Source organism: Coregonus lavaretus, assembly GCF_964263955.1.
Source record: "Coregonus lavaretus genome assembly, chromosome: 19".
NCBI lineage: Eukaryota > Metazoa > Chordata > Actinopteri > Salmoniformes > Salmonidae > Coregonus > Coregonus lavaretus.
In genome coordinates this window covers 24,946,422-24,971,249 of record NC_140006.1, presented here as the reverse complement: position 1 = coordinate 24,971,249, position 24,828 = coordinate 24,946,422, and the positions used below count along the sequence as shown (strand labels likewise).

Below are 24,828 nucleotides of genomic sequence, written 5' to 3'. Positions count from 1 at the left end.
GTCTGGAAATATTGTTAGTTCATTTTGTAGGTTTTCTATAATAATTCATAATTCACTTTCATGTTATTAAATATTAAACAAAAATGCATATCCAAGAATGCATTAGATAAAACACTCCACATCTTATTACAAAAATAGTGTATGTTTCATGTCTCAGTTGAATTTATTTGAATTGGTCTGAATTCAATTTTACTTATTTTAATTCAAATTCAATTCTGCTTCCTTTGGGGTGTGGCCAATTCAAATTCGAATTTGAATTCCTGATTTGAATTGAATTACATTCTGAAATTCCGAATTGACCCCAACCCTTTCCCCAATGCATCTCTAATATCTTACCAAAATAAAGTTGAGCTTGAGTTCAAGCTGAATTGCAGTTCCTTCATAAAACAACATCATTATAGTTTATTAACTAGTTATTACAGTACTACCAGTATTGAATAGCCTAAACATTTGAGAGGAAGGTGGCTTGAAGTGTCCAGACCGAGTATTTATGCAGAACGTCCACGGGAAATAAATACCACAAGAACAGAGACCTATGATGATGCATGTGGCAGATTTAATACGGGAAATTGGCCCGGTGTCAACTGTCAAGGATACTATACTCATTTAAGGTTGCTGTCGGTCGGATTATCGTCGCTGCGCTTGGATGGAAATCAGGACTCAGGAGAACGTTCAGACCTGTCTGTCACAGCAGCAGCGGATGGATTGAGATTGCTTTTCCTCCCGTAACTTTGTATTTCTGTGTTGTTTATGCAGAGATAAAATAGGGATATCGTGGATATGATGATTGAATTGTCCCATTACTCGGAATAATGATTCGTTAATTTCGTTTTGGAAATACTTGGGATTGAAAACAGCAAGGATTAGACATGTTGGACAAACTTGTGTTGCCTCTCGGTAAATTTAGTCTACTTTTGTTTGTATCACATTATCTCTTTAAAAGCATAGTTAGATGGTCAACAGTATAAAGTTAAATCAATGCTTGCCATTGAACTTTCCAGCAATTACGCTTTAAAAAAAAAAAAACGCTAAATTGGAATTCATTATGCTATGAAACGAAATTGTAATTTCTGGATTTTGTGGAACATCATTTTATTTTGTGGTTTAGTAACATATACAAACACAATTTCCATAGCCAATTGTTTTACTGTACATATTTTTCTAACTTTCATTTCCTTTGATTTTTACAGCAGTAGTTGCAAGTCTAATCACTCTTGGATTGTCTGGTACACCAGGAAAAAAAGCAGGTAACCCTGAAATATACACTGTGTGTAGAGTGATTTATTTCCCTGTTCTGTTGGAATCTACCTAACTGTGAAAAGTAATGTCTATGTAATAAAGAAGGCTATGACACACCAGATCAATACCAATACATTTGATACATTTTTCATGTCAGACAAAGCTGGATGTTATAATGGTTCTGTATGATTGGCACCTGAAAATTAATCTTGTGCTTCAGTGACAAACAATTCAGGGGTGACCCCAATTGGCCAATGTGGCACCTGGATAAAGGAGGCTGAGGGAGGCCTGTTCACCTCCCCCAACTACCCCCAAAAGTACCCACCAGAGCGAACGTGTATTTACATAATTGAAGGTAAGAGATATTAACACCATCTCAGCAAGTAATTGTTTTTTATTGGATATTATGTTTATTTTTCTTACATTTCCCCACTGTGTTCCCTCAGCTTCACCAAGACAATGCATCGACCTCTTCTTTGATGAGAAGTATTCAATAGAGCCTTCATGGGAATGCAAATTTGACCACATTGAAGTCCGTGATGGGCCCTTTTCCTTCTCCACTTTAATTGGTCGATACTGTGGCCAGGAAAGCCCTTTGTATATTAAATCAAGTGGGCGATACCTGCATATAAAGTTTGTTGCAGATGGGGAACTGGAGGCAATTGGATTTTCAGCACGCTATAACTTCACTCAAGGTAATATAATTTCAAATACATTGATTTCTTTTAACCGTTTCAATATTTTCAGTGTTATTCTGAGGTTGTTGCTGAATGTATGACTCTGATAGGCTAACAGTTTATCTCACACAGGCACACATGCAGACACACAGACACAATATTTACATAAAGTTGTACACATCCAGTGAATGCAGAGAAATTCAGCCAAAACAATTAACCAGTCACAGCTCAGTGACTGAGCTGCAGCTACAGAAGACTGGTGTGGCGCTTACTGCTGTGTGTGTTCATATCAGCTGCTGCATTTGTAGTGCAGGCACACATGCTGCAGCTGGGGTGGGGTTATCTCCTCATTCACCCAGCCCAGTTAATGAAAGCTTGTCTTCAGGGGAGTACAGCTTGTCAGCTCTGAGCCTCAGCTTAAGGGATACCCATGCAGCTGAGAATGTATTCCTAGCAGAATTTATAGGGCACTTACGTTGGGAGGAAAGATTAATCTGCTTTCTTGTTTCCCTCTCTCCCAATCAAAGCCATTCACCAGATAAATCTTTCAAAAATGTGTCTCAGTAACCTCACAGTCTCGTGAAGGTTTTGACATGGCCAGTAGACATGGTTATTCGATATCACTGCCTGCCCTGCATTGGAGTCAAGACTTGAAGTGAGAATGGCTCATCCACAAGTTCCGATGAGATACTTCAGTGTCAAAAGATTAATATAGATTGATATAAATAGGTATAAATTGATTCCCAGATAATCTCTCCCTGAAACACAGTGGCACATTTTGAGGAGTGAGTGAGTGAGTGTGAGGGTACCCTTTGTAGGACTTATACAACAAAAAGTATCCATAAAAAAAGTATCCACACAACAATACTCTAGCCAATAGAAAGCCTTCCCAGGCCTGCATTGGTAGAGAAGTACAAGCTGATTTCCCAGTGTTTACCTCTGAAGTAATGAATCCTTTAATGCCAAAAGCTAATCGCTTCTAATTCCTCTCATCAGTGGCAGGATAATTAATTGACCGATCATCGTCTTATTACTACACTATTACATAAGCGTGAGTGTTTGCAGTAAATATTTGTTTTAAACTGGATAGAAAAAGCACTATTGACATATGTTTCATATATTTTCATATTTTTCATATCTTCTGACACACACACACACACACACACACACACACACACACACACACACATACACACACACACATACAAACACACACACACACATACACACACACACAACCACACTGTGAATAATCCATGATACAGAGGTAAGAAACAAGAGGATTAATACGGATTCATGGCTGAGTTTAGGTTTGAAATAGTTCAGCTGTCTCCTCCTTGCAGCCATGGCGATATCACAAAGATCTGCCTCTTAATATCACTGTTTTATATTTATATTAATATTTAGCAAACTGGGTTCTCTCTCAAAATCTAAAAAGATGAGGTTATCATGAAAAATTGTTTGGAAGTCCGATTTTATCACTTGGTTCTCATTGCTTGTGCAGCCTAATCTGTATAAAGCTGGTCCAAGGATTATTAATCCACCTACAAATCATAATGGTGAAGCTTTAGGATAGAATTCCTGTTCTTTCTGTCTCTACATGCTTTATTTAGTTATGAAGGACAAGTGGATGATTGCAGAATGGATTAAACTATGGACAGGGTTCACACATTCGAGATGATGCATTGCTGGCCCTTATCCTTTCAGACACAGAACATGTATTTCGTGAAATGTCAGAAGAGGTATACAATAGGCTCACTGTTGTGTGCTCTCTTTTCAGATCCTGAATTTAAAGACATGGGTGTCCTACCGCCTCTGCCTTGTATGTACATGGTTCACCTATGTAAACATATATTAGCCTTATACTGTATATTTTAACAGCCAACTGTTGTCTAACTAACACCTTGTGCAATGGACTCTCCTGTACTACAGTTTGCGAATTTGATCTTGGTGGATCAGATGGGATCATTGATTCTGCAGCAATACTCAAAGAGGGCAAAGCCTTGCAGACAGAGGCTGTGGACTGTAGGTGGTTCATTCGGGCACCACCAAAGGGAAGGGTCAGTACAGTTTTGTGTGTTTCTTCTTCATATTTGCAATATCCCTCACTCACATTCTCCATTTAGTCTTTTGGAAAACATGATATACAAAAGATACTCAAGTCAAGTTCTCATTTGGTTGTAAACCTATTGTTTCACATTTTTTTTGGACAATTTTCTTGCAGATCTATTTGCGATTTTTGGAATATGAGATGCACAACTCCAATGAATGCAAACGTAACTTTGTGGCCGTGTATGATGGGAGTAGCTCAGTGGAGCACCTGAAGAACAAGTTCTGCAGCACAGTGGCCAACGATGTGATGTTGGTGACCTCAGTGGGGGTCATACGAATGTGGGCTGACCAGGGCAGCCGAAAAAGCCGCTTCCGGATCCTTTTCACAACCTTCCTAGAGCGTTAGTGAATTAATTTGACACAATTTCCAATCCATCTACTGCTATGTTCAATTGTTGATGCATTGTTTGAAATGTTCCAATTAGTTTGCAAGGAGAGGCAGCCGCAGGGAATACGAGGCCCCTTTACTGGGTTATTGTGTCACTGTAAAAAAAAGATAGTTGTTTCAGCTAATTATAATTAAGTAACTGGTTCCACAAACTTTTTTTGTTTACTCAACCTTTCAATCAAAGTATTACCTGAACTTACATTCTTTAGTTAGCCCAAACTTAGCTCCAACTTGAGAAAACTTAGGCAACAATTCAGGCAACTTAAAATGATGTGTTTGCTCAACTTGTCTCATATATGAATTAAACTAGAAATTATTATTTGGGCATCTTAACTAAGAAAAGTTTTTGCTTTGTCATTATGGGGTAATGTGTGTAGATTGATGAGGGGAAAAAAACATTTTAATCAATTATAGAATAAGGCTGTAACCTAACAACATTTGTAAAAAGTCAAGAGGTCTGAATACTTTTCGAATGCACTGTATGTCAACATGTGTCAAATATATAAGTTCAAAAAATTGTATGTTAAAGGTACTGTGTGTATGTGTAACCAGTTGTAGAGCCTTTCTTAGTTAAGATGCCCAAATAATAATTTCTAGTTTAATTAATATATGAGACAAGTTGAGCAAACAGATCATTTTAAATTGACTGAATTGTTGTCTAAGTTTTCTCAAGTTGGAGCTACATTTGGGCCAACTAAAAATGTTAAGTACAGGTAACACTGACCGAAAAGTTGAGTAACTGTGGAACCAGTTACTTAATAATAATTAGTTGAAACAACTAGATTTTTTTTAAATATAGTGTTGTAACAACACTCCTGGACCAAACGTGATCTAAAGCCACTTGCACACTGCCACATTAAACCCCATCAAACGCCAACAAACACTGGGTAAAAAACGAGTTGGCTATAGGTGTCTGTTTGTTGGCATTTGTTGAAGTTTGTTGTGGCAGTGTGCAAGCGGCTTAAGCCTTATTGGTTGCTTTTTAATCTAATTCATTATTTTCAAACCCTATTTAATATTTAGGGAGTAAAGTTATGTTCCCCATGTTTTCAGCTCCTTGTGAAGCTGAGGCTTTCTTTTGCCATAGCAACATGTGTATCAACACCAGCTTAGTGTGCAACGGGATCCAGAACTGTGTCTACCCCTGGGATGAGAACAACTGCAAAGGTGAGACACCTGTTCCATTTGGGTATAGAGCTGACAAATAAGAACTACAGTCAATGTTTTAGGTTAACCTGTATGACAAAAGTACACGTTAATGGTGGATTCTAAATGTAATGTTGATAAATCGAAATGTAACTTTCATCACACAATTCATCACAATTCAAACCTAGCCGCCACAATAGAAAACTTGATTGTATGTCATATTTACTGTCCACAGAGAAGAGGAGTGCCAGCATCTTAGACAATATTGACCACACCAATGTCACAATCATTCTAGTCACCTGTGGTCTGGTGGTTGTCCTTCTAATTGTGGCAAGTATCATTCAAGTCAAACAGCCACGCAAAAAATACATAATCAGAAGGGATGACTTTGACCCCACATTGCTCCACGAGGCCTTTGAGCCCCCACATTATGAACTGTGCACCCTGCGGAGGGCAGCCTCTGCCGACCACATGACCGAAATGGCTATGACCGAGGACTTTGAGAAGTTTCACAAACTCAGACGGTCTTCGTCCAAATGCATTCGTGACCACCACTGCGGCGGAGCCCACTCCCAGGTGTCCAGTGTCAAGGGCAGCCAAAGTAACCTGAGTGTGCGGGATGCAGCCATCATGTCAGACATACCTCTCTCACAGTCCCACCACGCCACACCCTCCAGCCACAGGAATATACTGATGATGAAGTACAGTTACTCACAGGACGGGCAGGATGGCTGTGACCAGGATGACGACATGGATGACTGTCCCACCTCCAGCCAGAGCCACCATGTCCTGGCTGCACACCGGTCAATGTCCAATGATTTATGAGGTATGAGGAACATGCATGCCCTACAACCAAACAGATTTTCTGTTCCTCTTTGCTTGTTCCATTTGTTTTAAATAAATATGTTTTTGTTCTGCTTGGATTCACACAAGTAGCCTACAAATTAAGAATGCATATCATGGAATGGTTGTGGTTTTGTAAATATTTTTAGTGAACAAAAAACATACACATTCTGATATGATCTATGGTGTCCCCTTGGTTTTAATTTAGGTATGTTCTGAATATGAAGTGGTTTAATTTCCCCCTTTGACTGTGTGCATGAAAAATACAATATACATCATGTTTGCACCTGTTATGATTTCATATTTAGCTTTTTATTGTTGTATGGTGTTGTCTATACAGTGTGTATTCCTGTCAGTTATAAGTCTATACAGTGTGTATTGCTGTCAGTTATAATACATTGTTCCCCCTGTATAGTGTAGGCTACACCATCTCCAAATACTGTACCTCTGTTTTGTTATTACGTTTAAAAATGTATTATCATTTTACATTTAATACATTATATCATTAAATGCTTGGTTTTGTGACACATAGGGTGGTAGTAATAGAGGATGGTATGTTAACCACATTTTAGAAAAGGAAAAAGCAAGATGATTGAGTGGAACTAGGAACTAACGAAACTGCATTTCGCATCAAGTCGGACATATATCTGCTGCACACCTTGGTCCAGAGCGAGAGGAGAGCGAGGTTTTAATTCTAATAAAGTATTTTCAACTTTTCTGACATTCAAATGTCATGTCAATTTGCTATTTAGTTACATCCCACGTGTTTAAGTGTAGGTTTGGTGGTTAGTCTCGTAATTTCTACATGTTCTTGAATGATGTAGCTATCAATACATGTCCTTGGATGAGTAGATAGCTAACAGTGGCGGTTTCCAGCAGCTCGCGCTCATTCATTGATTCAAAGTAGCAAGTCATCATGACAGAACACAATCTACTGGAAACGGAGGCGATACAATGTAACGTTAATGCTAAAGACAGCGGCTTCAAAAAACGTTTAGGACTGATCGCAACTGGAATTGTCGGGGGGTCATTGGTTGCCCTCTACGCTGTTGCAGGTCCATTTGTTGCACCTGCTTTGAGAAAGGTGTGCCTACCTTATGTCCCCGCAACTACAGCACAGGTGGAAAATGTCCTGAGAGTGCTGCAGGCGAGATCTGGATCCCTCGTGGATATCGGAAGTGGGGATGGAAGAATAGTAAGTAAACTTGGTAATCTGATCAGAGGAGGACCAGAGAATGTCTTAATTTGTGATTGTGACTTCACTATTGATTGTTAAGTTAGATCCTTGGGTTTGTGCAATTTGCAGGGCTTGCACTCTTCTCTGGAAATTAAAGTTACAAATTGCATTAGAAGGAATTTAGTTGTAGCCTATTAGCATCCCTGAAGGCTGTTAGGCTGGAAATGTGTAGTATTTTGTTGCTCCTATCACTGGCACTTTGATTTAACAATGCATTTAATTTCTGCAGGTGATAGCAGCTGCAAAGAAAGGATTTCGAGCTGTTGGACTTGAGTTGAATCCATGGTTGGTGTGGTACTCCCGTTACAGAGCTTGGAGAGAGGGAGTTCATCATTCTACTTCCTTCCACATATCAGATTTATGGAAGGTTAGTCAATCCATCAGCGATCATTTACAAATTGTTCACCATACAAAATAAAGTTTATGTAGTAGCCTAATACCCAATACAGGGGGAACTAATGTTGGGTCTTTCTTTTAATTTATTTGTATGCCCTGGTTCTCATCTCAGGTCAGCTTTAATCAGTACTCAAATGTTGTCATATTTGGAGTACCTCAGATGGTGAGTTTAATTCTTAATTATCTACCAGTCTTGACAATAATAATGGTAGCTTTTTATTTTCTAAATGCCACCACGCATAGCACTACATCAACAATATGATCCTCAATATGATGTTTGATTGTATGACTTCACAGATGGATCAGTTGGAGGGCAAACTGCAGACAGAACTACAGAGCACAGCTAAAGTGGTGGCCTGCCGTTTCCCTTTTCCCAACTGGGCACCTGATGGCACCGCTGGAGAAGGAATAGACACTGTGTGGGTATATGATGCAGAGTCGTTCAAAACAGAAAAAGGAACACATCAGGGACATATTGTAACTCCACAGCAGCCCCAGGGCAATGGTGACACTACCACATCATAATAATTGTGTTCATCCCTGGATGCCTCAGGGATTTTGTTGTTGATTTGAAAAACCTTCCCAGGATGTTATCAAATCAAATGTGTATAAGTCAGTAATTGCTAATCTGTAAAGGTTGTACCTGTATTTAAAATAATAAAAAATAATTGTGATAATGTAAGCAAATTACCCTTCTTGCATTCATTACTACCTAACACATCATTTATTTATTTTGACTGAATATGAAATCAAACTGTCTTAACGTATTTGTTTAATATTTATTTTTGGAATAAAAAATATAAAAGTGCGCAGCTTACTCTTATACGGTGACGCATACTGATAGTTGCTGCGCACTGCAGATTTTACCGTAGCTAATCTAGCCACAGGGCCGCGGAGTGTGCCGGATAAAATTGCTACATTGTATCCCCACGGGGAAATAGAGAAGTTACGTTGTAACCAGTGATCGTTAATGTTCGAATCGAACATCATTCTGAGATGGGGGTTTTTGTTCGCTGGCTGCTAGGCTTTTCACCAACTAGCCAGACGGTGTTTCGTCTTATGTGTTGACTGTAAAGAGGACAGTGTGCGTCAGCATTCAAGATGGACACCGCCGAGGAAGGTAGCTAGCAACCTCGTCAACCCATCTTGTTAAAAACATTTACGTTACAGAATTAGTTAACCCCCTGTTGTGACACACATTTGATTGGGCCTCTAGGAATCTGTTTTGTTGCAAATTGACAATAACCGTTATTTTCTGTCGAAGCTGCAACCTGCATGAAGTATTAGCATCACTAGCTAACGTTAGCTAACTTTAGCTACATCCACTCACCACTAAGTCCAATATACAGTATAACCAAGCTTTATCACTGTTCGTTAACATTAGTAGCTAGCTAACTGACTTCACTGCACTTCTACACGTTGTTGATTACATTTAAATTCAATAGACTAGTGATGTATCAGTCCTCCATTTCTAACTAATCAACATAACTAACTAACATAACAACAATAATAATATAGAATTGAACTGTTTGCCAACCTACCCAGTATGTGCCACCCATTGCCATTAGTGCTGTCACTCACTTGATTAGTGACAGGTAAAGCATGGGGATGATTCATTGCTGTTTGTAAAGTTAATCAAAAGCCCCAGAGTATTTACAAATGAAAGGTCCTGACAAAAAGAGTCTTGAGACCACTGAAAGATCTGCTAGCTAGGTTGTTTTCATGCAAGTTTCACATTTTGTTTTCTCAAAACAAAGCCTATCTGAATTTCATACAGCATCATACTTCTTCTGAGTTGGTTGAACCCTGTTCTCTGATTTTGTCTGATTAATGTCCTTGTCTTCTGCAGGGGATATATGTCGGGTCTGCCGGTCTGAAGGAACCCCAGACAAGCCACTATATCACCCCTGTGTTTGCACAGGAAGTATAAAATTCATCCACCAAGAATGGTATGTGGTGCTGGTTGGTTGTATGCCCAAACACAGGGCCAGTGGCATTTCTTTAGAGACAGACTGGGTTCTTGCCAGAGCATGATACACTCAACAGAGGGGAGCAGAGCCAAGTATTACTATGGAAAAGGTGTAATGGAAGCCAGGGTGTGACAAGTTGCCATAAAAATGTGATCTGTTAGCCAGAGATGGGCTCTGATACTAGATCGCTCCCCGTGCTAAATCTAGCTAGATGGACTGACCTTAGGCAACTTCAATTGATATTTTACATTGCTGCACATGTGACACCACAGTTATATAATCCATCTGTGTTTTCACAGCTTGGTACAATGGCTAAAACACAGCAGAAAAGAATACTGCGAGTTATGCAAACACAGATTTGCTTTTACGCCAAGTAAGTAATTCAATTTAATTTACTTCTCTGTGTCTATATGCCTATTCTGTTTAACATACTATACAATGCAGCATTTACTTCAGTTATATGGGGTTCCAATGACGTGACTAATGTATAAGCCTACCTCATAGGGCCATTTGCCTGTTTTGACAGAGGGATTGCAGTCCAATATCATCATCCAATGACTGACCTCTGACATATTTCTTGAAGTCTTTTATTTTGAAGTGCATGTGTGGTCTTGATCAGTCTCAGGGGAAGTATTACTACTTCTCATTAGAGTAAGGCTGTGAGCTGCCCTGACTAGTTATCATTCAGGACAGGCACAGGGGACACACACACAGCCCTGTCTATACTAATGTGCGCAGCCTGCTCTGTTTCTCTTACCGGAGTCTGTCTGCCATCCTCATTCATTTAGTGAGAGATTTAAATTGTGGTTTTCTCAGATGATTAAATTGTCTAAAGGACAAGGATAGTCTGTCATCATACCAATAGAAAATACTTTGCCACTTTTCTGACCAGACAGCTATTATGATCCTATGCAAGCTTTTCTTAGTTCCCGAATGGACCCAATTAGGAGCAGTAAAGGAGGGTTGGAATTTGAGGATGTGAAAGTATCCTGTTTTGATACTTTCTTTCCTTTGTTTCTTCCAGTCTATTCTCCAGACATGCCTTCCCGGCTGCCGGTCCAGGACATATTTGCGGGGCTGGTGACAAGTGTAGGCACAGCTATTAGATACTGGTTTCACTACACACTAGTGGCCTTTGCTTGGCTGGGAGTCGTTCCTCTCACAGCATGTAAGTGCAAATGTCCTAAAACACAGTCTGTTGGTACATGTTGTTCAATATGCTATCCATTGTTGGCCTTTTTGAATATGTCAGTGTGTGTTGACTGACTTTCTTATTCCCGCAGGTCGCATCTACAAGTGTCTGTTTACCGGCTCTGTGAGCTCACTCCTCACCCTGCCATTAGATATGCTTTCTACGTAAGATTGTCCTTCTTTTCTTCTCCCAAACCTGTACAAAACAATACCCTGTAAAAACATTAAACAAATGTTTTCTAGTCATTTAGCCAATAACATTCTGACTCACCATGAGACAATTGTCATGTCACTTCATCCACAGAGAGAACTTGCTGGCGGACTGCTTGCAGGGTTGTTTCGTGGTGACGTGTACACTCTGCGCCTTCATCAGTCTGGTGTGGCTGCGGGAGCAGATTGTTCATGGTGGCGCCCCCCAGTGGCTGGAGCAGAATCAGCAGCAGCAGCCACAACATGCACCAGCTCCACAATTTAATGAGGTAACCAAAAATCCCACTACAAAGTCAAGTCCAAGTCACTCTTTGTGTTAACATAATTACAGTGCCTTCGGAAAGTATTCAGACCCCTTGACTTTTTCCACATTTTGCTACGTTACAGCCTTATTCTAAAATTGATTAAATAAATAAAAATCCTCAGCAGTCTACACACAATACCCCATAATGACAAAGCGAAAACAGGTTTTTAGAAATGTTTGCAAATGTATACAAAATAAAAACAGAAATACCTTATTTACATAAGTATTCAGACCCTTTGCTATGAGAATCGAAATTGAGCTCAGGTGCATCCTGTTTCCATTGAGCATCCTTGAGATGTTTCTACAACTTGATTGGAGTCTACCTGTGGTAAATTCAATTGATTGGACATGATTTGGAAAGGCACACACCTGTATATGTAAGGTCCCACAGTTAACAGTGCATGTCAGAGCAAAAACCAAGCCATGAGGTCGAAGGAATTGTCCGTAGAGCTCCGAGACAGGCATTAAAGGTCCCCAAGAACACAGTGGCCTCCATCATTCTTAAATGGAAGAAGTTTGGAACTACCAAGACTCTTCCTAGAGCTGGCCGTCCGGCCAAACTGAGCAATCAGGGGAGAAGGGCCTTGGTCAGGGAGGTGACCAAGAACCCGATCGTCACACTGACAGAGCTCTAGAGTTCCTCTGTGGAGATGGAGGAACCTTCCAGAAAGTCAACCATCTCTGCAGCACTCCACCAATCAGGCCTTTATGGTAGCGTGGCCAGACGGAAGCCACTCCTCAGTAAAAGGCACATGACAGCCCACTTGGAGTTTGCCAAAAGGCATGTAAAGACTCTCAGACCATGAGAAACAAGATTCTCTGGTCTGATGAAACCAAGATTGAACTCTTTGGCCTGAATGCCAAGCGTCACGCCTGGAGGAAACCTGGCACCATCCCAACGGTGAAGCATGGTGGTGGCAGCATCATGCTGTGGGGATGTTTTTCAGCGGCAGGGACTGGGAGACTAGTCAGGATCGAGGCAAATATGAACGGAGAAAAGTACAGAGAGATCCTTGATGAAAACCTCCAGAGTGCTCAGGACCACAGACTGGGGCGAAGGTTCACCTTCCAACAGGACAACGACCCAAAGTACACAGCCAAGACAACGCAGGAGTGGCTTTGGGACAAGTCTCTGAATGTCCTTGAGTGGTTCAGCCAGAGCCCAGACTTGAACCCGATCGAACCTCTCCTCTCTGGAGAGATCTGAAAATAGCTGTGCAGCAACACTCCCCATCCAACCTGACCGAGCTTGAGAGAGAGAAGAATGGCATAAACTCCCCAAATACAGCTTGTAGTGTTATACCCAAGAAGACTTGATGCTGTAATCGCTGCCAAAGGTGCTTCAATAAAGTACTGAGTAAAGGGTCTGAATACTTACGTAAATGTGATATTTCAGTGTTTTTTAAAATTATAAATTAGCAAAAATTTATAAAAAAAGGTTTTTGCTTTGTCATTATTGGCTATTGTGTGTATATTGAGGGGAAAAAACCAATTTAATCAATTTTAGAATAAGGCTGTAAAGTAACAATGTGGAAAAAGTCAAGGGGTCTGAATACTTTCCGAAGGCACTGTATGTGCTAACTATAGCATTCCTTCAGTGCAACTTGTCACTTCTAAGTTGAGTGTTAAAGAGCACTCAATACACTCTTCCTTAACCAGAGAAAGCCTCTTCTAATGTTCTGGAGCTACCGCACCCACCTTCATGTCCCATGTATTTTCCCCAACAGCAGGGCCCAGGTCCTGGGCAGGGGGTGGGTGAGAACCAGCCTGCTCCTGCTGCCGCTGAGCCCCCGGCTGACAACGGTCCAGCGGCTGAGGTCCTTGACATCCAGGTGGACCTGGCAGAGGACATGGAGCTGGAGGACGAGGCTGGGGCTGAGGATGTAGGGGACGCCAACAATGGAGCACAAGGTATGAACCTTCGAATGGAAAGGTTCTAGCCTGGTCCCAGATCTGTTTGCACCATTGCTCATTGTCAGTGACAAGGATTTGCTATGATGGCACAAATAGACTGGCACTCAGGCCATAAAGGTTCAAGATGTTAACCTTATTTCAAAGGCTAATTTAGGATGATGGTTTTGTATTTTACAATTTCGTATCATAATGTCTATTTTTTCATTGTTCATAGACATGAATCTATAGGCGATATCTGGACTGTTTGTTTGACAAAGTTTTAGTGTGAGGTGTTAGTGACAGTAAGTGAGGTGCTGCTTTTGTCTTTTTGTAGATGACATGAATTGGAATGCCCTGGAATGGGACCGGGCAGCCGAGGAGCTAACATGGGAGAGGGTGAGTTTTGAATTAGAATTCCCTCAGGCCTATTTGTGTTATATACCTATTGGTCATTGTTGTGTCTAAGAAATGTAAAGTGAAATTGAACATTCCATTCTTTATTTATTCACAGATGCTCGGTCTTGATGGCTCCTTGGTTTTCCTGGTAAGTAGCTCATTCCCCATGTTTGATGAAATGGCGTTCCCTTTTGAGAAAATCTTCAGGTTGTTGTAAATATGTGTTCCCTCTTTCTTCATCAGGAGCATGTCTTCTGGGTGGTCTCACTAAACACACTCTTCATTTTGGTGTTCGGTACGTGTCATTAAAGTTATGTTAAGAGAATGTGCCATTGATAAATAAAAAAATAAAAAAAACGATATAAAAATGAATATTCCAACAATGACTTGCATTTCTTTTCAGCTTTTTGCCCGTATCATATTGGTCATTTCTCAGTTGTGGGACTTGGCTTTGAGAATAATGTAAGTACCAGCTTAATGTCAATTCAATTGAATTGAAGGCCTTTCTCTCGTGTGTAATCTGTATGAATAGATTTTGTGAAGTTTGTTTTGGAATCTGAATGACTCGCTCCATACACAGTTGAACTGCTTTGCAGTGTCAGAAAGAATATTTATTTTAATCATGTAATTTCCTGTTGCAGGTGCAGGCCTCCCACTTTGAAGGCCTCATCACCACCATCGTGGGCTACATCTTCCTGGCCATGACATTAATACTGTGCCATGTATCCTCTGCTTTCTGTTACAAAAGTGTGTTATAGTCTAGTTTTAGTCTGTTATAGACATGATGTAGTACCTGTGTTGTATTGTATGTGTTTTTTCCTTAATGAAAATCCCAGGGATTGGCAGCATTGGTGAGATTCCAAAGATCCAGACGCCTTTTAGGAGTGTGCTACATTGTTGTCAAGGTATTGAAAATTATGATAATGATTTTGTCCTTGATTGGGATTGCATAGTCTGACTGGTATATGACTAGTTTGTGTTTTATGGACTCAGAAGTGTATACATATAGAATATTGTGTTTATCTTCCGTACAGTATGTTCTGAACTGTTACACAGTAATCTGGATTACAGTATAAACTATTAATTTGCCTTCTATTGCCATTGAAATAAACACCAGTTATAATACATATTGATATTATGATTAACCAGGTATCCCTGCTGGTAGTCGTGGAGATCGGTGTGTTCCCTGTCATCTGTGGCTGGTGGCTCGACATCTGCTCACTGGTAAGCCAAACATGTTCTTCTGCTTCAATGATTCGTCCTTTCAAAATAATAATTGATACATCCCTTTTCCTGTATTGAAAAGCCAAATGTTGTTCTGTGTTGTTGTAGGAGATGTTTGATGCCTCTCTGAAGGACAGAGAGCTGAGTTTTGAGTCTGCTCCCGGCACCACCATGTTCCTTCACTGGCTTGTAGGGATGGTCTACGTCTTCTACTTTGCCTCTTTTATCCTCTTACTGCGAGAGGTGAGATAGTATTCTGTCTCATACCTTCATAGCTGTCATTTGAGGTGCCAGAAACCTATGTCAAGAGATTTCTGCTGTTGAGTTATTATGTATCCCACCATGGCTGATCTGTTTCTAATTGTCGCTCTAGGTGCTGAGACCGGGTGTTTTATGGTTTCTCAGAAACCTGAACGATCCTGATTTTAATCCTGTCCAAGAAATGATTCACCTGCCAATATACAGACATCTCCGAAGATTCATTTTATCAGTGGTGAGTTGCAACCCACTTATTCCTATCTAATGTACAATGCCATAGCTATGGGTGCCTGGACAGGACATACAGTGCCAGTAACACTGGGTTTCTCCTGTCTTTCTCCACAGGTGGTGTTTGGCTCCATAGTTTTACTAATGTTGTGGCTTCCCATAAGGACGATCAAACTCATCCTCCCAGCCTTCCTCCCCTACAATGTCATGCTGTACAGGTAAGTCTGGTGGCCTGGAATGACAATGGAATGACTTGACTTAAGTCATTGGCTCCTAGTAATGCCGAAGTCGACCCCATTGCAATTACCGGAAGATGAACCATTGGCCGCATTAATGCATGCCACACTACAACATCAATAACCAATGCCTGTTTAGTAATGAATAAATGCCTCTTCAGTAACTAACAAATGCCTCTGTAATGTACTCCGTTATGAGGGATGATAATGTCTCTGTGTTGACTGGGTGTTGTCTGTCTCCATCTCCCAGTGATGCTCCAGTCAGTGAGCTGTCTCTGGAGCTGCTGCTGCTTCAGGTGGTTCTGCCTGCGCTGCTGGAACAGGGTCACACACGCCAGTGGCTCAAAGGCCTGGTCAGAGCCTGGACCGTCACCGCTGGATATCTGCTGTGAGTGTCACACGCTAACAACAACATACCAACTCTCTGTTAGACTGAGTGTGCGTGGGCTTTATCATTTACATTGGAAACCACTATTCTACTAGGATATACACTACAGGACCAAAAGTATGTGGACACATACAGTGCCTTGCAAAATTATTCATCCCCCTTGGCGTTTTTCCTATTTTGTTGTTATTTGCATTTCATGTAATGGACATACACAAAATAGTCCAAATTGGTGAAGTGGAATGAAAAAAATAACTTGTTTCAAAAAAATAAATAATTAAATAACGGAAAAGTGGTGCGTGCATATGTATTCACCCCCTTTGCTATGAAGCCCCTAAATAAGATCTGGTGCAACCAATTACCTTCAGAAGTCACATAATTAGTTAAAGTCCACCTGTGTGCAATCTAAGTGTCACATGATCTGTCACATGATCTCAGTATATATACACCTGTTCTGAAAGGCCCCAGAGTCTGCAACACCACTAAGCAAGGGGCACCACCAAGCAAGCGGCACCATGAAGACCAAGGAGCTCTCCAAACATGTCAGGGACAAAGTTGTGGAGAAGTACAGATCAGGGTTTGGTTCTGAAAAAATATCAGAAACTTTGAACATCCCACGGAGCACCATTAAATCCATTATTAGAAATTTGAAAGAATATGGCACCACAACAAACCTGCCAAGAGAGGGCCGCCCACCAAAACTCATGGACCCGGCAAGGAGGGCATTAATCAGAGAGGCAACAAAGAGACAAAAGATAACCCTGAAGGAGCTGTAAAGCTCCACAGTGGAGATTGGAGTATCTGTCCATAGGACCACTTTAATTCGTACACTCCACAGAGCTGGGCTTTACGGAAGAGTGGCCAGAAAAAAATAAGCAAACCCGTTTGGTGTTCGCCAAAAGGCATGTGGGAGACTCCCCAAACATATGGAAGAAGGTACAGATGAGATTAAAATTGAGCTTTTTGGCCATCAAGGAAAACGCTATGTCTGGCGCAAACCCAACACCTCTCATTACCCAGAGAACACCATCCCCACAGTGAAGCATGGTGGTGGCAGCATCATGCTGTGGGGATGTTTTTCATCGGCAGGGACTGGGAAACTGATCAGAATTTAAGGAATGATTTGAGACTGGGACGGAGGTTCACCTTCCAGCAGGACAATGACCCTAAGCATACTGCTAAAGCAGCACTTGAGTGGTTTAAGGGACACATTTAAATGTCTTGGAATGGCCTAGTCAATGCCCAGACCTCAATCCAATTGAGAATCTGTGGTATGACTTAAAGATTGCTGTACACCAACGGAACCCATCCAACTTGAAGGAGCTGGAGCAGTTTTGCCTTGAAGAATGGGCAAAAATCCCAGTGGCTAGATGTGCCAAGCTTATAGAGACATACCCCAAGAGACTTGTAGCTGTAATTGCTGCAAAGGGTGGCTCTACAAAGTATTGACTTTGGGGGGTGAATACATTTACATTTACGTCATTTAGCAGACGCTCTTATCCAGAGCGACTTACAAATGAATAGTTATGCACGCTCAAGTTTTCTGTTTTTTTGTCTTATTTCTTTTTTGTTTCACAATAAAAAATATTTTGCATCTTCAAAGTGGTAGGCATGTTGTGTAAATCAAATGATACAAACCCTGCAAAAATCCATTTTAATTCCATGTTGTAAGGCAACAAAATAGGAAAAATGCCAAGGGGGGTGAATACTTTCACAAGCCACTGTACTTGTGCCTATCAAACATCTCATTCAAAAATCATGGGCATTAAAATGGAGTTGGTCCCCCCTTTGCTGCTATAACAGCCTCCACTCTTCTTGGAAGGCTTTCCACTAGATGTTGGAACATTGCTGCAGGGACTTGCTTCCATTCAGCCACAAGCATTAGTGAGGTCGGGCACTGATATTGGGCGATTTAGGCCTGGCTTACAGTCGGCGTTCCAATTCATCCCAAAGGTTTTCGATGGGGTTGAGGTCAGGGCTCTGTGCAGGCCAGTCAAGTTCTTCCACACCGATCTCGACAAACCATTTCTGTATGGACCTCGCTTTGTGCACGGGGCATTGTCATGCTGAAACAGGAAAGGGCCTTCCCCAAACTATTGCCACAAAGTTGGAAGCACAGAATTGTCTAGAATGTCATTGTAAGCTGTAGCGTTAAGATTTCCCTTCACTGGAACTAAGGGGCCTAGCCCGAACCATTAAAAACATCCCCAGACCATTATTCCTCCTCCACCACCAAACTTTACAGTTGGCACTATGCATTGGGGCAGGTAGCGATCTCCTGGCATCCACCATACCCATATTTGTCCGTTGGACTGCCAGATGGTGAAGCGCGATTCATCACTCCAGAGAATGCGTTTCCAATGCTCCAGCGTCCAATGGTGACAAGCTTTACACCACTCCACTTGTGCTGACGTTGCTTCCAGAGGCAGTTTGGAACTCGGTAGTGAGTGTTGCAACCGAGGACAGACGATTGTTATGCGCTTCAGCACTCGGCGGTCCCGTTCTGTAAACTTGTGTGGCCTACCACTTCACAGTTGAGCCGTTGTTGCTCCTAGACATTTCCACTTCACAATAACAGCACTTACAGTTGACCGGGCAGCTCTAGCCGGGCAGAAATGTGATGAACTGACTTGTTGGAAAGGTGGCATCCTATGACAGTGCCGCGTTGAAAGTCACTGAGCTCTTCAGTAAGGCCATTCTACTGCCAATGTTTGTCTATGGTGATTGCATGGCTGTGTGCTCGATTTTATACACCTGTCAGCAACAGATGTGGCTGAAATGGCAGAATCCACTAATTTGAAGGGGTGTCCACGTACTTTCGTATATATAGTGTAGTTCATGTAGGCTTATTGTTCTCCTATAAAAGGTAAAACCCCAGAATTGAGCTATTATAGACTGATACATATCCTCAGCCTCACCTCAGCCAATTACAAGACTTTGAACCCTATGTTAACGGTGCTGTCTGTGCCACAGAGACCTCCACTCGTACCTGTTGGGTGACCAGGAGGAGAATGACGATGATGCGGACCAGCAGGCCAACAACAACCCGCAGGGGAGGAATAACAACGCCATCCCTGAGGGGCTGCACGCTGCCCACCAGGCTATCCTACAGCAGGGAGGTCCTGTGGGCGTCCAGCCCTACCACCAACCCATTAAGTTCAGCTTGAGGGTGAGTCATGACTATAACTCACATATAATAATATAATATAATATAATGATAATATGATTCACCTGGTAGGAGGTAGCCTGCCTAGCTATTCATTAGACCTGACACTTGTTTTCTCTTAGCCTTCTTTGTCTCAGAGCATGGGAATTAAATGGAATGTGGTCTATTCATGTGTGTTCATTCTTGTTTTTCTAGATTGTGCTGCTGATCGTATTCATGTGTGTGACACTGCTGGTGGCCAGTCTGGTGTGCCTCACGTTGCCAGGTGAATTCACTGTGTAGTCCACACAACCCACTCGATGGAATTGCACTGTCCCACTCCACCGTCTTCCCCATTTACCTACTGTCCCTGTCTCACTCCCTCTCTCCGCCCCCTGCTACAGTATTCGCCGGCCGGTACCTGATGTCCTTCTGGACGGGCAGCGCGAAGATCCATGAGCTGTACACGGCAGCGTGCGGCCTATACGTGTGCTGGCTGTCCATCAGGGCCATCACTGTGCTGCTGGCCTGGATGCCCCAGGGCAGGAGGGTCATTCTGCTGAAGGTCCAGGAGTGGACCCTCATGGTAATGCTCTGCAACACGGTAATGACAATCAACAGCCACCGCCAACACACACCTGACATGAGTGAATTTCTTCTTCTTCTTCTTCTTCTTCTTCTTCTTCTTCTTCTTCTTCTTCTTCTTCTTCTTCTTCTTCTTCTTCTTCTTCTTCTTCTTCTTCTTCTTCTTCTTCTTCTTCTTCTTCTTCTTCTTCTTCTTCTTCGTCTTCGTCTTCGTCTTCTTCGTCTTCGTCTTCGTCTTCGTCTTCGTCTTCGTCTTCTTGTAATGCAAACAGCAACTGAATTAAAATAAGCATGTGATTTTATACAACAAAATATATGGGAATATAGACACAAGTGGTTTCAATACTGTATGTTTTGTGGTCATGCTTTTTTATTATGCTGTGCTTTGATAGTTTGCGGTGGCTCATCTCTGTGTGAACGCATGGTTCTAGGTCATTCATGTCCTCTATATAGGCTGACTCAGAATGCAAACTGAAGGCCGCTCAGTGGAATGATACCTACTGTATCTGTGTTGTGTGTGTTGAGAGGCCTGTGTTTCTAGCCCTCTGTTTTGTATACGTTTGTACTGTAGATCCTGAAGACGGTGGTCGTGGCTGTGCTGCTGGTTGGAGCCATCCCTCTCCTGCTGGGCCTGCTTTTTGAGCTGGTCATAGTAGCCCCTCTCAGGGTGCCATTGGACCAGACACCACTCTTCTACCCCTGGCAGGTACTGTAAGGGCCACCCATCTAACACCAATGGCCATATAGCTTTATGGCCATACAGTACATTGGATGGAAATGGGCATCTAAAAGATTTTACGCTTGCATAACTACTCATTCTGAATTTAATTCCGCTGCTCTATGATCACTCCATACATTTAGTCTGAAACTGCCTCCCGTCAAAATGAGGGGCGTTGTACAAAACAAATTAATCAACGATTGGACCGTCTCTAACCAATCAGAGTTGATACGGTCATCATGTAGGCTGGCTCTGGCCCAATCCACCGGTTTCTGTGACCAATCAGAACGGTAAGAATGTGTTTTGCGATTTACAAAACGTCAGGGAGGCAAGCAAATCCAGCCACATCGTGGAGAAGAAACGCTAGTTTGGCCGGAGCGATGTGAATGGTCAGTCAGCAAATTTTACACTGCACCTAAAACTTTTATGATGAAGTCTTTAGCTTCCCTCAATTGGATAACAGAACAAGAGGCAACTACAGCCAACACTGCTGTTTTAGACAAACCTGCTCATGTTGGGACTCTTTGTTTCAGGACTGGGCTCTCGGAGTGCTCCATGCCAAAATCATTGCTGCCATTACTCTGATGGGTCCACAGTGGTGGCTGAAAACAGTGATCGAACAGGTCGGTCCCACAAGACTGTGTTTTACTATAATTATTACATTAATTACTCTGAAGACCTGTAGTATGATGCCATTAATAATATAGCTCAGATTAATGTTGAATACGTTTTGGAATAATTTTGACTTCCTCGTGTTGTTCTCTCTTCTAGGTGTACGCTAACGGAATTCGCAATATTGATCTCCATTTTATCATCCGTAAGCTGGCTGCTCCGGTTATCTGTGTACTGCTGGTGTCTCTCTGTGTGCCCTATTTCATCTCTGCTGGCATCGTCCCCATCGTAGCTCAGTATTCCCCAGGTAAGGCAATTATCAGTTAATGAAAGTGGAATTATTGGTTTCTGTTGTGTGAGAGAGATCTATATTATTGGTGAGGGAACAGGAGCAAATTTATCATTGAACCTCTGATTGCTCTTTCTGCAGGAGTTACAATGGAGATGCAGAATTTGGTGCAGAGGAGAATCTACCCCTTCCTGCTCATGGTCGTCATGCTGCTGGGAATCCTGTCCTTCCAAATCCGTCAATTTAAGCGCCTTTATGAGCACATTAAGAATGACAAGTGAGTACTCTGACATTAAGCTCAGCACAACTACAGTTATTACTTAGACTTATTGGCAATACTGACTATTAGTGTGATCAGTCATCACAAAGTCTCCATTATGACAGTGGAGCACCATAGTTTCCAGTACAAATCATAAAATGACTTCTCCAAGCCTCTGAGGATTTACTTGTTGGCATACTGTTGTGCTATTTACACTCTGTAGCCTCACTCATTTCATGGCGTGGTATTTCTCTCTGAAACAGTTATTTTTTTATCTCTCTCAGGTACCTAGTTGGACAGAGACTGGTGAACTATGAACGCAAGGTGGCAGGCAGAAGCACCACAGCCACACACAGCAGCTCTTCCCAGGAGTAGGAGCTGTTATCACCTGACCTGAGAAAACAGCCTCTAGCTGTGAGTCTCTCTCCTCCCTTCTGACATCTCTTCACCCGTGGCTTCACATTCATGACACAAGCACTAGCCATGTCTTCTTTTCATTCCCTGCTCACAAGCGCAGCCGGAGAACTGAGAAGTGTGTTTTACAAAAATATTAAACAAAGGCAGAATGACCCTGAAACCAACCAACTTGGATTTGAAAAAATTGTTTGATCTTTGTACATCTTGAGAGAAAAAAATAGTATTTTGTCAATTCATTGATTCAATCTAGATTTATCTAGACTTCATTCTGTGAGTTTCTGTTGTTGGGTCTGGATGGACTGCTACAGTACCTGACCTGTTTGACTAGGAAGAGGCAGAGTCCCAGGAAGCCTCTGTTCAGCTCTGCTCTATGGGATAATCCCATTGGAACACATGACTGAAGCTCTGCTTTAGAGGAGTGAGGAGTGTGAGACAAGGCTGAAGAACTTTGGGATCAGTTTTTGTAGTTTGTATTTATTAGTTTCGATTTCCCTTTTTAGGGGTTTAGTATTACAGTGTGTGGGTGAGAGGTTGTTGTTATTTGCAAGAAAGAAAAGTTCCTTTTGGAATGGGTGATTTTAGTCTTTCTGCAGCAGGGCTTAAAGCGAGGGACTTTTTAATTCAGATGTATAGATTTCGGTTCACTGACTGGCCACAAAGGAGCTAATGAGTGTGGCAGGCTTCCCTGAATAGCAATATACTGGCTTGATGGTCTCCTGTCTCAGGCTGGGGTTATTAATTAACCCACTTAGACAGATATTTATATGATGTAGCTCCAATGTTTGGTCTCATTTGAGAGAACCCTAAAAGGCAGAGTATCTGCTGAGTTTGGTATTAGGAAGTTACGAGATTGTAACCTAATTTCTACTCTACATTTCTTGCTACACCTGTTCTATAGAGTAACATAGGTTCTTACTTATGCACGAATATCAGTCTGTTGCACTTTAAAAAGCTTTAACATAGTGGCAATCATTCATAAACCATTTAAGTTAAATCAAGTCAGTATTTCAAGTTGGTGGTGAAGACACTAAAATACAATTCAATATGATTTTCTTGACAGGAGTTTTTGATCTAGTTTGACACTTTTTTGGGGCTGTGTGTTAAGGAGATTGATATGATGTTTGTAAATAAAGGATTTCTTTCTTTTCAGTGTGTAAAATTGTCTGTCAGTTGCAGGTTTAAGACTTGATTTCCAACTTTCAGAGAGGGTATTAAATGCTAAGATTCTATAAGTGACCTTCTAGTAACTTAATATACAAAACTGGATACTGGTGTTTACCTGTTGAGTTTATGCTGACTCATTTTTAAGCAAATGTTCTATTTTTATAAGTGCATTTAGAGGCAGTTTCTAATTGTGTAAATCTTGTTGCTTTTTTGTCTGCTCCGTGTTGTTTTCCTGAGTGGTCAAGTGTGTATTGGTCATCTTAATAAATGTCTACTTTCCTCACAGAATAACACCTTAAACTGTTTGTCATATTCTGTAATTTCAGTCAAATTGGACTCAGAAGAAAACCAGTGACTGTCCAGGAATTGAGTAGAAAAACACCATGGATGTGAATAGCATAAAATACTTCCTCTTGTGTTGTATCATGATAATAAGCCTTGCTCAGTCACCTCTCCCTATAGCGTGTGTGTTTGCTGGGGAGACATTGGCGATATAACAACATCCCTACATGGGAGGATTAAAAAATGTTGTTCAATAGTTTTATTTTTTAAAAATACTGCTAAATCACTTGTGTATGTGTTACTCCTTTCTTCACATTTGAGTTCTTAATGTAGGCCTACTCCAGTCAATCACTTTCTCTGGATTTTGATGATGTGGAAATTTGACCTTCCAATGAGGTGCTGCTCCATTTCAAACCACCTCCTCTCAACAATTCTCCCTATTCTGTATGGGGCTGATTCCGACCCGAGTTAAGCGTAAATGGAACGTAATTCCCTTTTTCTGCACTGTTCTCTGTGTGTATTCTGACCTTGAACTTAAGTGTGAGAGTAGCATGCTATTCACCCGCTATTCGTTCATGGTGGAGCTCTAAGAAAGGTGGAGGTGTGTCTACAGATACACTGTATTCTGACCTTGACTTAATTCCCTCCTAATTCCTACACTTTTACGCGCAAGCGAACCTGCTGGTTCCAAGTGGGAAAAGCATCTACTTTTTTCCGATATAAATAAAAGCATCCTCCGTGCACTGTACTTTTTTTTTATTGAAAAGAGCTATTGATAAGAGCTAGGTAAATGAGTAATCCATATGTAAATACACATAGCAATTGTTTTAGATTATTTTTCCTTATGATCCCTGGAGACGAATGTCAAACCAGTCATATGGAAACAAACTGAAAATCAGATCAACACGACGTATTGCGGACCCTTTTCCACAGTGAGGTAGGCTATAATAGCTGTGCCGTTATTCAGAATATTTATTGTATGCTCCCATAATTTGCATGGATGAAATTTGGAGACCCGAGCTAT

The 24,828-nt window shown here is 41.5% G+C and overlaps 3 protein-coding genes across 4 annotated transcripts; all 3 read left to right on the top strand.

The window, feature by feature from the left end:
- Positions 1-869: 869 nt before the first annotated feature.
- LOC311146248 (neuropilin and tolloid-like protein 1) lies at positions 870-6,387 on the top strand (the record flags this gene model as incomplete). The annotated part of the gene is made up of 9 exons (XM_084182748.1): positions 870-897; positions 1,191-1,247; positions 1,460-1,594; positions 1,686-1,934; positions 3,697-3,738; positions 3,849-3,976; positions 4,141-4,369; positions 5,470-5,583; positions 5,798-6,387. The coding sequence occupies 9 exons, from the start codon at positions 870-872 to the stop codon at positions 6,385-6,387; spliced, it is 1,572 nt and encodes a 523-aa protein (XP_084038874.1).
- A 655-nt stretch (positions 6,388-7,042) lies between these two features.
- On the top strand, positions 7,043-8,752 carry atpsckmt (fATP synthase c subunit lysine N-methyltransferase). Of its 2 annotated transcripts, XM_084182681.1 has the most exons (4): positions 7,043-7,600; positions 7,872-8,009; positions 8,151-8,201; positions 8,336-8,752. In XM_084182681.1, exons 1-4 carry the CDS (start codon positions 7,322-7,324, stop codon positions 8,561-8,563), a joined length of 696 nt encoding a protein of 231 aa, XP_084038807.1. In that variant the 5' UTR covers positions 7,043-7,321; the 3' UTR covers positions 8,564-8,752. The 2 variants fall into 2 exon arrangements, with proteins under 2 accessions (XP_084038807.1, XP_084038808.1); XM_084182682.1 differs by lacking the exon at positions 8,151-8,201 and having other exon boundaries at positions 7,047-7,600; positions 8,336-8,678.
- A 137-nt stretch (positions 8,753-8,889) lies between these two features.
- Positions 8,890-24,090, top strand: LOC311146179 (E3 ubiquitin-protein ligase MARCHF6-like). Its single transcript, XM_084182672.1, has 27 exons — positions 8,890-9,158; positions 9,888-9,987; positions 10,308-10,381; positions 11,033-11,176; positions 11,292-11,364; positions 11,504-11,678; positions 13,441-13,624; positions 13,941-14,002; positions 14,118-14,150; positions 14,246-14,297; positions 14,406-14,464; positions 14,644-14,724; positions 14,839-14,907; positions 15,152-15,226; positions 15,335-15,469; positions 15,600-15,719; positions 15,830-15,930; positions 16,199-16,336; positions 19,307-19,502; positions 19,695-19,764; positions 19,883-20,082; positions 20,635-20,769; positions 21,315-21,404; positions 21,553-21,700; positions 21,824-21,959; positions 22,226-22,355; positions 23,849-24,090. The coding sequence occupies exons 1-26, from the start codon at positions 9,140-9,142 to the stop codon at positions 22,314-22,316; spliced, it is 2,760 nt and encodes a 919-aa protein (XP_084038798.1). The 5' UTR covers positions 8,890-9,139; the 3' UTR covers positions 22,317-22,355; positions 23,849-24,090.
- The last annotated feature ends 738 nt before the right edge of the window (positions 24,091-24,828 follow it).

What these genes read in the sequence shown, in the direction of transcription:
- LOC311146179 (XM_084182672.1), top strand. An exon ending in AAATTCATCCACCAAGAATG is followed by an intron (nt 9,988 to 10,307) that starts GTATGTGGTGCT and finishes GTGTTTTCACAG; the next exon opens with CTTGGTACAATGGCTAAAAC. An exon ending in AGTCGTTCCTCTCACAGCAT is followed by an intron (nt 11,177 to 11,291) that starts GTAAGTGCAAAT and finishes TTATTCCCGCAG; the next exon opens with GTCGCATCTACAAGTGTCTG.
- atpsckmt (XM_084182681.1), top strand. Translation starts at nt 7,322, where the DNA reads ATGACAGAACACAATCTACTGGAAACGGAGGCGATACAATGTAACGTT. An exon ending in ACATATCAGATTTATGGAAG is followed by an intron (nt 8,010 to 8,150) that starts GTTAGTCAATCC and finishes TTCTCATCTCAG; the next exon opens with GTCAGCTTTAATCAGTACTC. An exon ending in TATTTGGAGTACCTCAGATG is followed by an intron (nt 8,202 to 8,335) that starts GTGAGTTTAATT and finishes ATGACTTCACAG; the next exon opens with ATGGATCAGTTGGAGGGCAA.